Source organism: Metarhizium brunneum, chromosome 1 (genome assembly GCF_013426205.1).
Source record: "Metarhizium brunneum chromosome 1, complete sequence".
Taxonomy (NCBI): Eukaryota; Fungi; Ascomycota; class Sordariomycetes; order Hypocreales; family Clavicipitaceae; genus Metarhizium; species Metarhizium brunneum.
In genome coordinates this window covers 6,451,490-6,465,000 of record NC_089422.1, presented here as the reverse complement: position 1 = coordinate 6,465,000, position 13,511 = coordinate 6,451,490, and the positions used below count along the sequence as shown (strand labels likewise).

Here is a 13,511-nt window from a genome sequence, read left to right as displayed (position 1 = left end):
GCTAATAGCTCTCACACATATATGTATCTAGCTGTGCGGTGTCATGCCTGGTGCATGACTTGTACAACATCGACACCTTCAGTGACCGACTTCAGATTGAAGTCTTCCCACCCCGCAATTGACTCGCGCATATTCGGCTACTCTTCTTCCCTTTCCCGAACCATAGCTGATATCAGTCAAACAGCGATTCGATTTAGGGGCCAGTATCCGCTGCGTAACGCTCACCAACCAGTTATAAGAGGTCGAATCGAGAGTTGAAGAAAGGAATTTGGTAGAAATCCTCGTCATTAAAAAAAACATGAGCAGGAATAGTGTAAAATGTTGCCTTGCTCTGAGCTGGAACCGGATGACTAATTCTTCCAAATGCCTTATTACTTGGTTGATCGGCTTCGCCAGCTACTTGAATGTGATTGTAGAATGGAAACCCGCTGACTTGTTGAATAGTGACGTTTCCAGTGGTCATGGATGATAAGCGGCTCTTGAAAGAAGGAAAGATACTGTCAAGTTCAATCAATCCTTCAATAGAGACTACGCCCATTAATCGTGTAAGCTGGTAATCATAACCGAGGAAATGCTGGGCTACCTTGGCGAAGCAGGCTAGATTTTCTGGCAGCTCAGATTGGGTTGGTATGTCAATGCCCAGCGCTGGAAGACAGAAGGAGCTGAAAATAAGCAGAGCAGTAAGGCCATAAGCCTTGCCACAACGCCGGGTGTGCTGTAGAGCAAACATGATTTTGGCCGACTGTCGTGATAGGAGTGTGATGTCTGTGAAAGACGGCTCTTTAGTGGTATCCGATTTGTATAAATACAATATGCCCTTTTGTTGGAATAGATGAAACAGTCTTTCCGATTCGCTGTGCCTCTATCGACTCGAAGGCGTGGCCTAATAAGGTAAAGTTGAAGGTGTTGCTAGATCTTGGAAATCGTACGGCAAGCCAAGTTTTGCTCACGTCCAGCTATGGCGATTTTATAGTTTTCTTTCTTAGGCGTATAGTATTGGCTGACATAATAAAAGATGAGGCTGCAATAAAAGTCTTTTCGCGTAGTTGTGATTGACTGGATGTTATCGTCTTGGCGTGTTGCTATGAACACGCCATCTTTCCTTGGGGCCCACGTATTATACAATTCTACTCTGATGATTAATGACTGCTGCTTGTTTTATCTGTAGTAGATTCTGTGCTATAACTATACAAGAATGCGATTGGGGGAATATCTTTTTTCGAAAGGATCTGCCTGCTCCTCTAGATTCTCCACAACTGTGACAAGGGCTTAAAGAGGGCCTGGAGCAATAGCTCAATTCATCATAACAGTCTTTGGTATTGAAGGTCCTTGGTTTTCTCAAGGCCTGGATGGACCAAATAGCTCGATAAATACAACAAGTTGGTGTGCCTTGCGCCTTAGGTCCCGTGATCGTAGCCCTCGTGAAACCGTGTAACAACAACAGCACTCTCGGCTCTTTTTTGTTTGCCCTATTTCCTCGTGTTAGATTACCAGCTGAGCATTCTCCATCTTATCACATTGTACAAGACTTGCTATTTACTGATGTTGCTCGGCATCTTTTTACAAGATGCATGTTATCCACACGAAGCTTAGAAGACTTCCCAGTCACCTTGTCAAAACTACGTATTTTCATGATGCCATACCATGCAGCAATCACGTCAAGTCTGCTACTTTAGTCATCAGAGTGTCAGATATCAGGACCTCAAAATGGGGTAAGTCGTTGCTGATACCTACAATGCCGCAACGACTCCTAGTCTTGGGATTGTGTCAGACATGGTTCCTTGCTACAGCTTCGCTGAATGATGGGATAAATGCCGCGTTTGTTTCCATATTTTATTTGTTCTTTAAATACTCCTCATTTAGTACAATTAACGCCTTCGGCGCTATTATGCTTGATCTTTTGTGGTCGCAGAATTGTCTGACCCAGAGGCAGCTTTATCCGACAGAGTTTAGACTCTTTCCGACCCAGCTTCATTTACCACGAAGCTGGACGATGGGGATCCTGCGAGTCTCTTTGGAGCGACGCAGAGAAATAAGTACCCGTAGCCAACTTACTGCCAAAGTCATCAACACCACTGAACGTAGTGTACACCATGTGCAGATGCAATAACAGCGAGGCTAGTGCCAAAGTGGTAGCTCACACATATAATGTGTGGGGACGTGCTCAATTCTTTCCCGTTGCTTTTCTTTACCGGCCCGTGGGAGGACGGGATCAATAGCTGACAATTGTCACTTGCTCAGAAAGGGCCACTTATCTTTTATATAAGACACGGCGTCTTGGACCGAGATGGAAAAGGACAACTTAGTTCTTCGTTCCCCCTTTCGCGCCCGTTTTCCCTCCTCGTTTATCCTTCAAACAGTGAGAATTTACCTCCATCTGCATCAGCATCCCTCTGCAACCACGAGATACAAATATGAAAACCTCATTAGTTTACCTATTAGCTTTGGCAGGAGTGAGCGCTGCCACCCCCGTTGGTTGGGGTCGTGCGCCTCAAAACTCTTGCCTTCATGAGAAGCTATCTCCTGGCAGCCAGGTTCTCAACCTAACCACAAAAAGTATTGGGGGCCAAAACCTAGGGGAATTACAAGCAAGCATTTGCGAGTCTGAAAAGAGGGATAAGGGGATCCTTCAAAGCCCAGAGGCTGTTTCAAAAGACCCAAAAAACATGCTGACAGGAACTCGATTGCAGCCCAACGTAAGTGCCTGTTTCTTGAATGATGATTATCTGACTCAACCCTCCAAAGCATGTGAAGAGTACAAATCGTATACTGACGGGAGGAAATAGTTGATTGTACAGCGGTCTAAAACTCTTCCAGAGCTTGCTGCAGAAGCCTTGCTGAAACTTGGAAAACTCTCTGCGTATAAGCAAACACGATCGCTAGTTACTCTTGATATTATACTTCCACTCTCGCAGTCTTCCTTTGATAGGCTAAAGCAATGGGATCACCCAATTGGGCGTGCTGCAAAAGCATTTGATGATGCAATAACATCTATGCAAGAAGCAATTGGGGGGGAGCAAGTACCTGAAATTTTTGGCAACAAGCTAAAGCTAAGGATAATTTGCTACTTGAGAGGAGAACAACGATACAAATCTGCTGTGGATTATGCGTGTGAGCGACTCCACGGGTCTAATGAGCAGCAAGCTCTTGAACAAGAAAACGAGATGCGAGACAAGCTTGTACAGCTTTTTGAGGATTGCGGAGATGCGACCAAGACTGATGAGCAAAACGATTTACTCCAAGTTTGTGACGAGCTCAGCAGAAAGACATTGGACCTCGAACAGGCAACAGAAGAACTAATTGCATTTCGAAAGCAGCTCCAACAAAAGGTACACGATGGTGGCAAGGTAGAGCAACAAGATATTAATGAAGCTGTCAGTATAGTTCGGAAAGGCGGCCTCGGTATGCCCAGAGGTGAGGATTGGGCTGCAGAAGTGGCTGCATGGTATCTGGGATCTGTGATAGCTTCAGCTGCGCCGAGCCAGAATAATAAAGCGGACTGTGCACCCCTGCCGACATGGGTTACTAAAACAGTAGTTAACGCACGGGATATCCCCCAAACCAAAACAGCAGAGTCGGAGGCGTCTCGCATTATATCATCTGAACCCTATAGAGGCTTGTTTACAAATCGCAGCCAACTTGAGGGAGCGGAGAAATGTTGGTCAGCTTCAGGTCTTATGGAAGAGAAGCCTGAGGATTGGGATCAACGATCCGCCGCGCTCATCTATTTCAACTCAATGCTTCAACCTTTACAAATTAGGTGTAAAGCGTGTGAGTATCGAATGAAATGGGAATGGCAGCTCAGATGCGGTTCTACCAAAACTTTAACCGCGGTCTAATTTGGCGGCATAGCAAAATGTGTTGTAACGTGTCACGCGGGTTGTTATCACGAGACCTGTACAATAGAAGAGTTGTAACACAAAAGACTGTTAATGTGTCACATGATATATATCTCCTAGCTGTATGGCAAAATGTTTGTACTAGACTCGCGCGTGACTCACGGCGTCATCAGGGAGTGGCAGTCATGTGAGCCAGGTTTGTGAAGAGAGAAAATGCCTGACATGGATTACTCACTCAGCTCGCCTGCAACTGGGAGTGAGCTTGCTACGTCATCGTTGCAAACTCTTCTTCCATTTATACCCTGCTGCATGCTACTCGCCCAGATCCCTGCCCATTCCTCCAACACCAACACTACTACTGCTTTTTTTCCTCAATCAGTGTCTACCGTAACGGGGCCCGTTCGCAGATCGTCCCATGCAGCCAATCACATTACACCGCCATGCCGGGCCGGTAAGGGACCCAGGCCGGGATGCACGCGTCCGAGTATAGTACGACCCGTTGAACCAGGCCAATAGATGACCAGACCTACATGTAGACCATGACGGCGATTTAGCCGCCCCGATATACGGAGTCGGTCCCGCTTAGTTCTTTGCTATTGCAACATGGCTAAAGCTTGCGACTATACAATGTGAGTATGCAAGGCGGACCGGATCGAGCCACGGGCAATCCTTCAACTGCCACGCACAGTTTTCATAGCAAGCGCTTATCAGAGGCCACATCGGCGTTTCAGTCAACTCTACTGGGTAAATATACTTGAGTCAGGCGCTGGGGATCGACGGACCAGTCATATTCTGTGTACTATTTGGCACAAAAAGGACCATTTGATCCATAGATAGTCTGCCACAACAACCTACTTGAGTAAAAAAAGCGAAACTCGGTCGAGCTAGGGGCCAGCATTAGACTCCTTTTCTAAATAGATGACTCAATATTGCACCTACATGTTGCCAGAGAAACATTTATCCGCGGGTGGGAAAAGGTTCACGTCTACATATTACTGGTGAAGTGTCTATCGAGTGCCCAACAACTCCAAACATTATATCACTAGTCCTTGCCCAGGCCATGCCATGTTGCTACCAGTTGTTACAAACACGTTATTCCTATACCTTGCGCTTCTCGAATCCTGAGCAGCAAGCATTGCGTTGCACCCTTCTTCCCCCTTTCCCCCAACTTTTGCAAGATGAAGACTATCCGTCGGATCTTGACAACAGCGTTGGCGCTCTCGTTGGAGCTATGCCAGGGCCACGGACTAAGCTCCAACACGACAATTGACCGCCGCCAGACAGGCGGCGAATCAACGTATGGGGAAAGAGCTGTCATGCATGTGTACCGCGGCGAGATACGGAGAACCCCCGAGCAGGTGAAACAAGACGGCGGCTTTTATTCGCGAGGCGTGCAGAGAATACTTTCCGGCAACCCGCCTTCTGTGGAGGAATTGGAACTAGGCAGCAGCCTATATCGCCATGCCGCCGGGGACACGGCTGAATTTACACGCTACGTCTCGACAAGTACTGATCCCGGTGTGTCACTCACATTTGCCGTTGATGATGAAAGACCAACTGGAAAGGGATACATTTACAAGATTCACGCCAGTCAAAGATTGGTCGATTTGAACAGGTCTCTTGGAAAATATTCACCCTACCCAGGCCAACACGAGTATGTAGCCATGGAGTTTATTCCATTTGAGCAGATTGAAGGGTGGTGGACGGTGACGTATCAGGATGACTTTTCCGATCCTGCAATTGGTAGGCGGACTCGCATGCAGCTGCGTGAGGGCAATCTCAGGGGTTTCCACCAGAACCCAGATTTTGACAATAGCTTCAAATATGCAAGAACCGGCGGCATGGCACCACAACTCGCCGGGTTTCCTCGGCTCTCGGCTGCGTGGGAGGACAGAAGCTGGCAGGAATACAAGACGATTCCCGTCAGCAAAAGCCTAGACGACATGATTGGGGCGGCATGTGCCGGCAAGGCCAGCTGCCGCCTGGAGAGGATAACTCCAAAGGTCGCTTCGTGGAGGTTCAATAAACTGACAACGTCCAAGGCTCTCGCCAGCAACGGGCCGATAGACCCCACAAAGCAAAGGAAACCCTTCAGTGGCTTCCGTGTATATGGAAAAGCAGCTACGTTGGTCGGCATCCAAGCTCTGGCGCCGCACATGCGACAGGTGCTGCACTGGTTGCGCGAGTGGGATCACCCCATCGGGCATGCCGTGAGATGGATAGATGACCATATCAACGAGCTCCAACAGATGATTGGAGGACCGCCGCGTAGCGACATCAGCGGGAACGATAACCAGGCAGCTCTGATTAACTTCTTCAAGTACATCTTTTGGTTGCTGCAGGGCAGCGACAGGAAGCCGGAACAGCTCGACCTCCTGTCGTACGGTGAGAAGACGAGGAGACGGCTGGTTAGTGTCAACGACATTCTGCGCACCTGCGACCGCGTTGATGAGCAGCCGCCCGAGGACGCGCTCTTGAGAGACAATCTGCACGAGTCTTGCTCCGAGATGCGCGACAAGGCAATGGAGGTTGAGGGGCTGACAGAGGAAGAGGTCGTGGTCGGACGCAACCTGTGCAGCTCGTGTCAAACTTGTACGTGGGAGCCAGAGCATGGTCTGTGTAGGGACAAGGCGGGAACAATTGTCTGGCCACGAGAGCCGCTTCCCGAAGGCGACCAGTACGCACCAACGCTTCAAACAGGCGAAAATCCTTGTAAAGCTTCGAGGAAAAGGGCGAGAGGAGCAGCAGAGGCGTGAGAGAAAATGTTATATAGATGACGGTAGTTGCAACAGAGATTAAGGTATATATATATTTGTTAAGAAGTTATGGCGCTTAGTACTCACTCCTAACTGCTCGCTAACGCCAATAACAACGGCCCTCTTAAGCTGTAGAGAGGTCGAGACACGGTCGTACGCGGCTCCCCTCGCTTGGCGCATGCGTCTACCATGTTAGAGTCAGTAATATGTATTCTCAGAGGCAGATGGATACTTTAAAGCCTAGCTCTTTTAGGAGAGAAAATAATTATAAAAATAACTATAAACCTAAAATAAACTTATAGCTTTAGTAGTAATATAATAATATTTTAAATTTTAGCTAATAAAACACTAATATTTATAACCCTAGTATATTTTTTATTATTTTAATATTACTATATACTAATATCCTAGATATAAATAAGCTTATTATTAACTAATACGTCCTTGATTCCCTGAACAACCTAGACGGTAGGGGCTAGTTTTAGGATCTCAGCCTTCTCGTCTGGATAGGCTTTGAGATTCTAGATAATGTGTTATAGACTCGAGCTAGAGGCTCGGGTCTGAGCTGGATCCTAAACGGATCTGGACTAGACCTAGTATAAATAAGCTTTAAGCTAAAATAAAATATATAAAAAAAGGGAAATAAACTCTTTTTTTCTTCTTTTTTCTCTTAAATTTATTTTTATTATTATGTGGCGGCTCTAACGCTCACATAACAGAGAAAGTCGGAGAAACTATTTAATTATACTGTTTTACTAGTATAAGAAGATAGCCTTATACTTTTTCCCTTAATTTAAATAAGTTTTTGCTTCCACAAGCAGCTTTGCCCTAAAAAGTAATACTTATAATATTAATAGGCTAGTATAAGCCTGTGTTATAGCTGGCTAAATTGTGTAGTTAAGTTTATTACCCCCTTTAACTAATATTACTGCTCTTTTAGAGAAAAAAAACAATAAAATAAATTAAACTTACTAAATTATTTAATTACACTTATAAGTATTATATTTATAATAACTACTATTATTTATAGTATTATAGCGAGAATTACAAAGTTATGCGTTGTGGTTTACAAGATATATCGTGGGATTTGATGGTTGGCGTTGTGTGCGTATTTGTTCTCGACAAATTATTTAGTAATATATACGTATAATAGTAAGTATAGCTAGTCGATTATAATAAAAAACCTAAAAAAAGGCCTTTAAAAATAAAGCTAAAATATAGCTTTAAAAAGGCTATTATATTAGTTATAAAAAAGCCTAATAAAGCTAGTAAAACCAAGAGTAAAGTTACTAAATAAATTTATATTAGCGGTTTTTGTTATAGACTCGAGCTAGAGGCTCGGGTCTGAGCTGGATCCTAAGCGGAGCCGGACCGGACCTGGCACGGATAAACTTCGGGCCAGAGTCGGGTATATAAAGGAGAAAAGGGGGAGATAAAACCTTCTCTCTTTTCTTCTTTTTTTTTAAGTTTATTCTTACTATTTAGTAACGTATACATGCAGCCGCAAGTATAGCCAGTCCATCACAATTTTACTAAAAAACTACATGTATTGTAGTAAATTACAATGCAAACTACACTACCTTACAACTACACTACAAATTACATGTAGCGTAGTTTTTTCGTCAAAGCTCTGGTTGGGGACCTGCGCGGACCCAACTTGGACCTAAGCCAGATAAACCGTGGAGGAGGTAAGGATTTAAGCAGAAGAGAAAAGAGGGAGGAAGGAATAGTATTCTTTCTTTTCTTAAGTTTATTCTTACTATTTAGAGACGCATACATGCAAAAGCAAGTATAGCTAGTCTATCACACGCGTAGGGGTTTAATACCTGAATACTCGTATATAAAGGCCGTGATCCTAAACGCGGCTGCTGACTGCAAGCCGACTGAAATAGCTGCAAAACACGTATAATTATAGCGCTTACCCATTTTTAGTAAGAGATCTACATGTAAAATTATAGAAAGAGCCTACTTCAGCCAGAACTCCTTATCCACGATGTATCGAGTCAGTAGGGGCCGCGTAAATGCCTATAAAGGCTTAGATGCCAAGTTTTTAGCTAATTTTGCCCTGAATTTGCCCTCCAGAAGTCAGTCGCTCAAACGTGCTCGCCAAACAGGTGTGCTAGTCAGCTTGCTGCTTTTGACAGGAGAATAATAACCTACCTTGGCCTAAGTAGGCCCCCCTCTTTACTTGAATTTGAAGCTATTGAAAGCGATAATAAAGCTGCTAAAAGCGATAATATACATAAATGCCGGTGGTTTTTTTATAACGTTAACCCTGCCCCTATAAAAAATATTATAAAGGCTTTCAAAGAGAGGATATCGCAAAAAGGAGGGCATTGTGAAGAAGAGGGCATCGCAAAAAATTTAGCGGAGACCAGCCAAGAAATTGGTGAAGACAGTACAATAGAAAATCTCCACTATAATTTAGTGGCGCAAGTCCCTTTGTCAGTCGTCTTGCATTTAGTCGCTAGGTTTAGGATCACAGCCAAAGACAATTCCTTAGTCTGTGTTTCAAGACAAGCCACTAATAACTATTATGTCAGTATCCTTGTATAAAGCGCGAACCTCAGCTCGCCACAAGGTATTATATAATAGGCTATAATACTCCCAAGGGAGCTATATTACTAAAGCTTTTATCCCCCGGAGCAAACTAATACTAGCCTAGACCCCGGTAAAGTATACTAACAGGAACCGCTAGATAATTTACCGGGGCCAAGTCTAGTTATAAGTTCTTCCCTTTTAACAATTTCACGTACTACAAATTGTTATCAAGGCCAACTGCTAGTCTACACCAAAGTAGGGCTTTAGTTAAGCTGCTAATAACAGCCAAAGATATCCTAAATAGGCAAGAGGAAGCTAGTCTGTTCAATAGGGCGTTGGATTCGCCAGAAGTAATAATATCTACTCTTCGCGCCAGAATTCCTATTTTGGTATAAAGCCCACATAATAGGGAAATAGAGAGTTTCATATAAACCCCAGCTTGATAATCGTGCCCGCCCCACATATTTTAGGTGGCCGGCTGCCCTCACCACCTAAAATATATGGGGCGGGCACGATTAGTAATTGTCAATTTAGGTAGGGTAGTTACTCGTGCTACGCCCCGCAGCGATGTCGCGACACGAAAAAGTGGGGGCATAGCACAAGTACTCCGTACCTGTCAGAAAAAAATCCACTCGCTAAACGCGTCCTCCGGTTTCACCATATAAGTATGTACGCCGACTTTGATATCTACTAGCCCCTCGTTTATTACGGCTTTTCTCGCCCTTGCTTGCGTGCCCTTCCCTATTATAAGCGTCTCCTTTTCCTGGTATTTAACGTAGGAATCCTAGCATTAATTGGGCTGCTAGAGTCAGCTCGAATAGTACTTTACTATGAGTTTTTTTAACAATAGCACTATAGTTATAACAATCTGGTTTCGGGGCTTAACGAGTTCTACGTTAATAGACGAGGACTACCAACCATTTTCCTACTTAGTGCCCCCCCCCCGGGGTCCACCGGGTGAGTGTGAAATACTACGGAGGGTTGACTTTAAGACCCCCCAGGTAGTGAAACCTGTTAATTTTTGCATTGATAAGGGTGAATAAATGACTCATAAGGCTTGCCTCTCTGGCTACTTAGGTATCTATTAACCCTCTCTTTAAGAGTACATAAAGGCGCTCGGCTCGGATACAAGATGCTTGGCTTGAGATAAGCATAAGGACGTAGATTATAGATTATGCAGGGGAGTCGCCAATACTTTGTCATGCTTACAAGTCTTACAAGCTTCTATAATTCAAAGTCTTAATATATATATAGGCGCGAGGATAAATACAGCAAGCTACCCATCTAACTTGCTTTATTTTAATCTATTTACAATAAATACTAGCTCGTGCTATCTTATACATTTTTATTTTACGAGCCTATCTTTAACAAACTACCAACTCGTTTAAAATGGTACGCAAGGCTGCTATTACACTAGCTGTCGCGTTGTCTGCTGTTCTTGCAGTAGCGGCAACTATTGACAAGAGAATCAAATTCGGAGAAGCTGCCAAGCAAGGTGAATTTCCATCTATTATCCGTATACATTATAATACTACTAGTGTTTTGTGCGGAGGTAGTTTGTTGGACAACACTACAGTCCTTACTGCTGCTCATTGCTGGTTTGAGGGCCTTAGGACCCATCATAGCGAAATTGTCAGCGTGAGAGCAGGGAGCCTGGTAAATATACCCTCTTTTTATATATTTTATTATGCTACACCGCTGGCTACTAGGGTGTCTAGTACTTTAAGTAGCTAATAAAACGTTAATACTCACAAAAAGCTAATAATTATATAGAATAAAAACACGGGAGGAGAAGTAGCCAAAGTTAAATCCATAAAAGTACACCCGGAATACAAGCCTCACTGGAATCGCAATGATATTGCCATCTTGAAATTATCAACTCCAATTCAAGAGAGCGGAACAATCAAATATGCGAACTTACCGGCGACTGTCTTAGATCCTGTGGCTGCATCCGTCGTAGTAGCCGCAGGTTGGTAAGTACTATTAAGCCTAAAATTACAGGATATACTTGGACAAGACGCTAACAACTAGGCAAGGATGACTAGGGCTGCTTCCACCGTAGTGGCCGCAGGTTGGTAAGTACTATTAAGCCTAAAATTACAAGATATACTTGGACAAGACGCTGATAACTAGGCAAGGGGGATGACCGAGAATAATATACTACCTGATAAACTTCTCAAGGTTGTCCTCTTTATTCTAGATCCTACGGCGTGTTTAGAGGACGGTGAAGATGATCCAGAGTATACAAACTATCTAGATACAAAAGTGTGCGCTGGTTATGCGGGCAAAGATACAAGCGTAGGGGATAGCGGCGGTCCTCTTTTTGACTATAACACGACAGAATTAATCGGTGTCACGTCGTTTGGTGGTCTTAGCCCACTCGGCGGCTTTTATACCAAGATTAGCCGCTACATGACGTGGATTAACGAAAATCTTGGGGACGTCAAGTCTTTACCGAGCGGCGTAGCGGGCTAGGCCCGAAAATGGCTCGGCTGCGCTCTCGCCTCCATCGACAAGCTGCCAGTAGCGGGACCTGCTAACAGGCGAGATTAGCAGCGGCGAGCTCAGGGGTTCAGGGGTTCAGGGGTTCAGGGGCTCAGGGGCTGAAGAGCTCAACAGCTCTTCTTTACCCCTTCCTTGTTCTTCTCTTCTTTAGCATCACTTTTTTTGTCCGAGTTATCTATTTAGTATATCAAATATACTCGCTAGACCTATTACACGCGGCGCTACTGCTTGTTTACCTTGTGTATTCGCTTATGCCTTGAGGAACGAAAGGCTCTTCTGGACGCACCCTGACGCTAAACATTTCTCCCCGCGAAAGCCCTCGCCTCCTATTGGTTAGAGTTTCTCGTCCTCTAATTGGTCGTTTTCTGTTGCCCAGCCAATACGTCTTTAACGGTCTTCTCACTCAGCTTCTATAGCTTCGCCTGCGAAGTGGTCATCTCTTCGGGCACTTTGTTGCCTACCTGATCTCTCTCCCGCGCTTTTGATGGTAGCATGGTGCTATCCAGAGACCTCCTGTGCTCGAGACGCCGCTACGCTGTGGTATTCTCTGTCGTGGCTGGGGCCCTTGTGCAACCAAGGCTGTTATTGCCACTCTGCTATGTGCATCTCACAGCCAGGATTCCCTATTGTGCTACTATTACTTTAACATTAAGTACTCCTAATAAATAGTATATACTTTGCTCTAGGGCTTTATTACTTGGACTATTTTATTTATTAATATACACTTCTTAGATATAAGAAATTTACTTATAAATAACTTTCTTATTTGTGGTATGGATTATTAATTTCTAACCAGCTATAACACATAAGGTTTGCCTCTATAATAACGGTGGGTGAGGCTATCGCGAGATGGCCTTGGCTAGCGGCCGCGGCGCGGCACCAATTGCGTTGGTACATCTAACGCGTTACAATGCGTGTACAAACAGTTTACTTTTCTAGTTTCTTACTGTTCTTGGCCTGGTATAGCCTAATACTGTTTTAGATTTTACGCTTATACGATACTTGTATTATGCGTGTAATTTTATTTGACTACAGGGCGAAACAATTAAACCTTAAGTAGTACTTGTGAATGTTCGTCGTCGAGGCGAGTTAGTCACGTGAGGATAAGATAAGAGTAGTTGGGTACACGTATTTATAGTGAAGGTTAATACAACCAAAATTGGGCACACACAATTTTAACAAAAAGAGATTGGAATGAGTGAGAGTGAAATCCGGCAACGTAGGTCGCATCGCTGTTTCCATAGGGGAATAATTCTGCATGAAACAGATGTTTACTACGCTCTGTTATCCAGGACTGGTCGAGCAGACTCTACGCGACAGGCTTAGGCTTAGGGCATGTAAGCACGTACGCGGAATTGCGTCTTTAGCTCTGAATGCTATTACATGTGTAATAGAAATGGTCCATGGCTGTTTTTTTACAGAGCAGAACTGACGGGATCATAGAAAACACAGACTTGCTTCACAATGCTAGCCGCCGTAAGTGTTACACGGAAAAGGCCCAACAGATCGTGAAACCCAACAAAGGGGCTTCACGCCGATATAGGACTTATTGGTTACACGGCCAGAACACGTGCCCGGGCAAGGACCTTAGGCCCGGGCGTTCCTTTCATGTATATAAGGCAGTCACCCTTCTCTTCCTCTCTTGTAGCAACTCAGGACCTTTGACATCCTACGAGATTATTATTGAGTTGAGCCCCTTATTGCTCCAAGCCCTCTTTCCGAGCCCTTGTCACAGTAAGCGACAAATTCCAAATGGTCGGCAGCGCCGGGAGGTGGGAGAGGTGCCAGAAAAAGCAACGTCAGAAAAGCAAAACAATATCACGAGGCCCCCCTTAGTAACTAGGGGCTATGCGGATTTAGTTATCTAGCT

At 44.6% G+C, this 13,511-nt stretch overlaps 3 protein-coding genes and 1 non-coding gene across 4 annotated transcripts in view; 3 read left to right on the top strand and 1 right to left on the bottom strand.

Moving 5' to 3' along the window:
- The window catches only part of G6M90_rRNA00000026, a 6,894-nt gene extending 6,658 nt beyond the window's left edge, over positions 1-236 (bottom strand). The window contains exon 1 of the ribosomal RNA XR_010715697.1: positions 1-236. This exon is cut by the window's left edge and continues 6,658 nt beyond it. This is a non-coding gene — a ribosomal RNA (28S ribosomal RNA).
- A 2,178-nt stretch (positions 237-2,414) lies between these two features.
- G6M90_00g019620 (uncharacterized protein) lies at positions 2,415-3,462 on the top strand (the record flags this gene model as incomplete). The annotated part of the gene is made up of 3 exons (XM_014693094.2): positions 2,415-2,696; positions 2,787-3,329; positions 3,385-3,462. 3 exons carry the CDS (start codon positions 2,415-2,417, stop codon positions 3,460-3,462), a joined length of 903 nt encoding a protein of 300 aa, XP_014548580.2.
- Positions 3,463-5,017: 1,555 nt separating this feature from the next.
- Positions 5,018-6,595, top strand: E2BA_0 (Heat-labile enterotoxin IIB, A chain; the record flags this gene model as incomplete). Its single annotated transcript, XM_014693095.1, has 1 exon — positions 5,018-6,595. The coding sequence occupies one exon, from the start codon at positions 5,018-5,020 to the stop codon at positions 6,593-6,595; it is 1,578 nt and encodes a 525-aa protein (XP_014548581.1).
- Positions 6,596-10,525: 3,930 nt separating this feature from the next.
- On the top strand, positions 10,526-11,611 carry TRYP_0 (Trypsin; the record flags this gene model as incomplete). Its single annotated transcript, XM_014693096.1, has 4 exons — positions 10,526-10,792; positions 10,910-11,109; positions 11,173-11,211; positions 11,275-11,611. The coding sequence occupies 4 exons, from the start codon at positions 10,526-10,528 to the stop codon at positions 11,609-11,611; spliced, it is 843 nt and encodes a 280-aa protein (XP_014548582.1).
- Between the last annotated feature and the right edge of the window lie 1,900 nt (positions 11,612-13,511).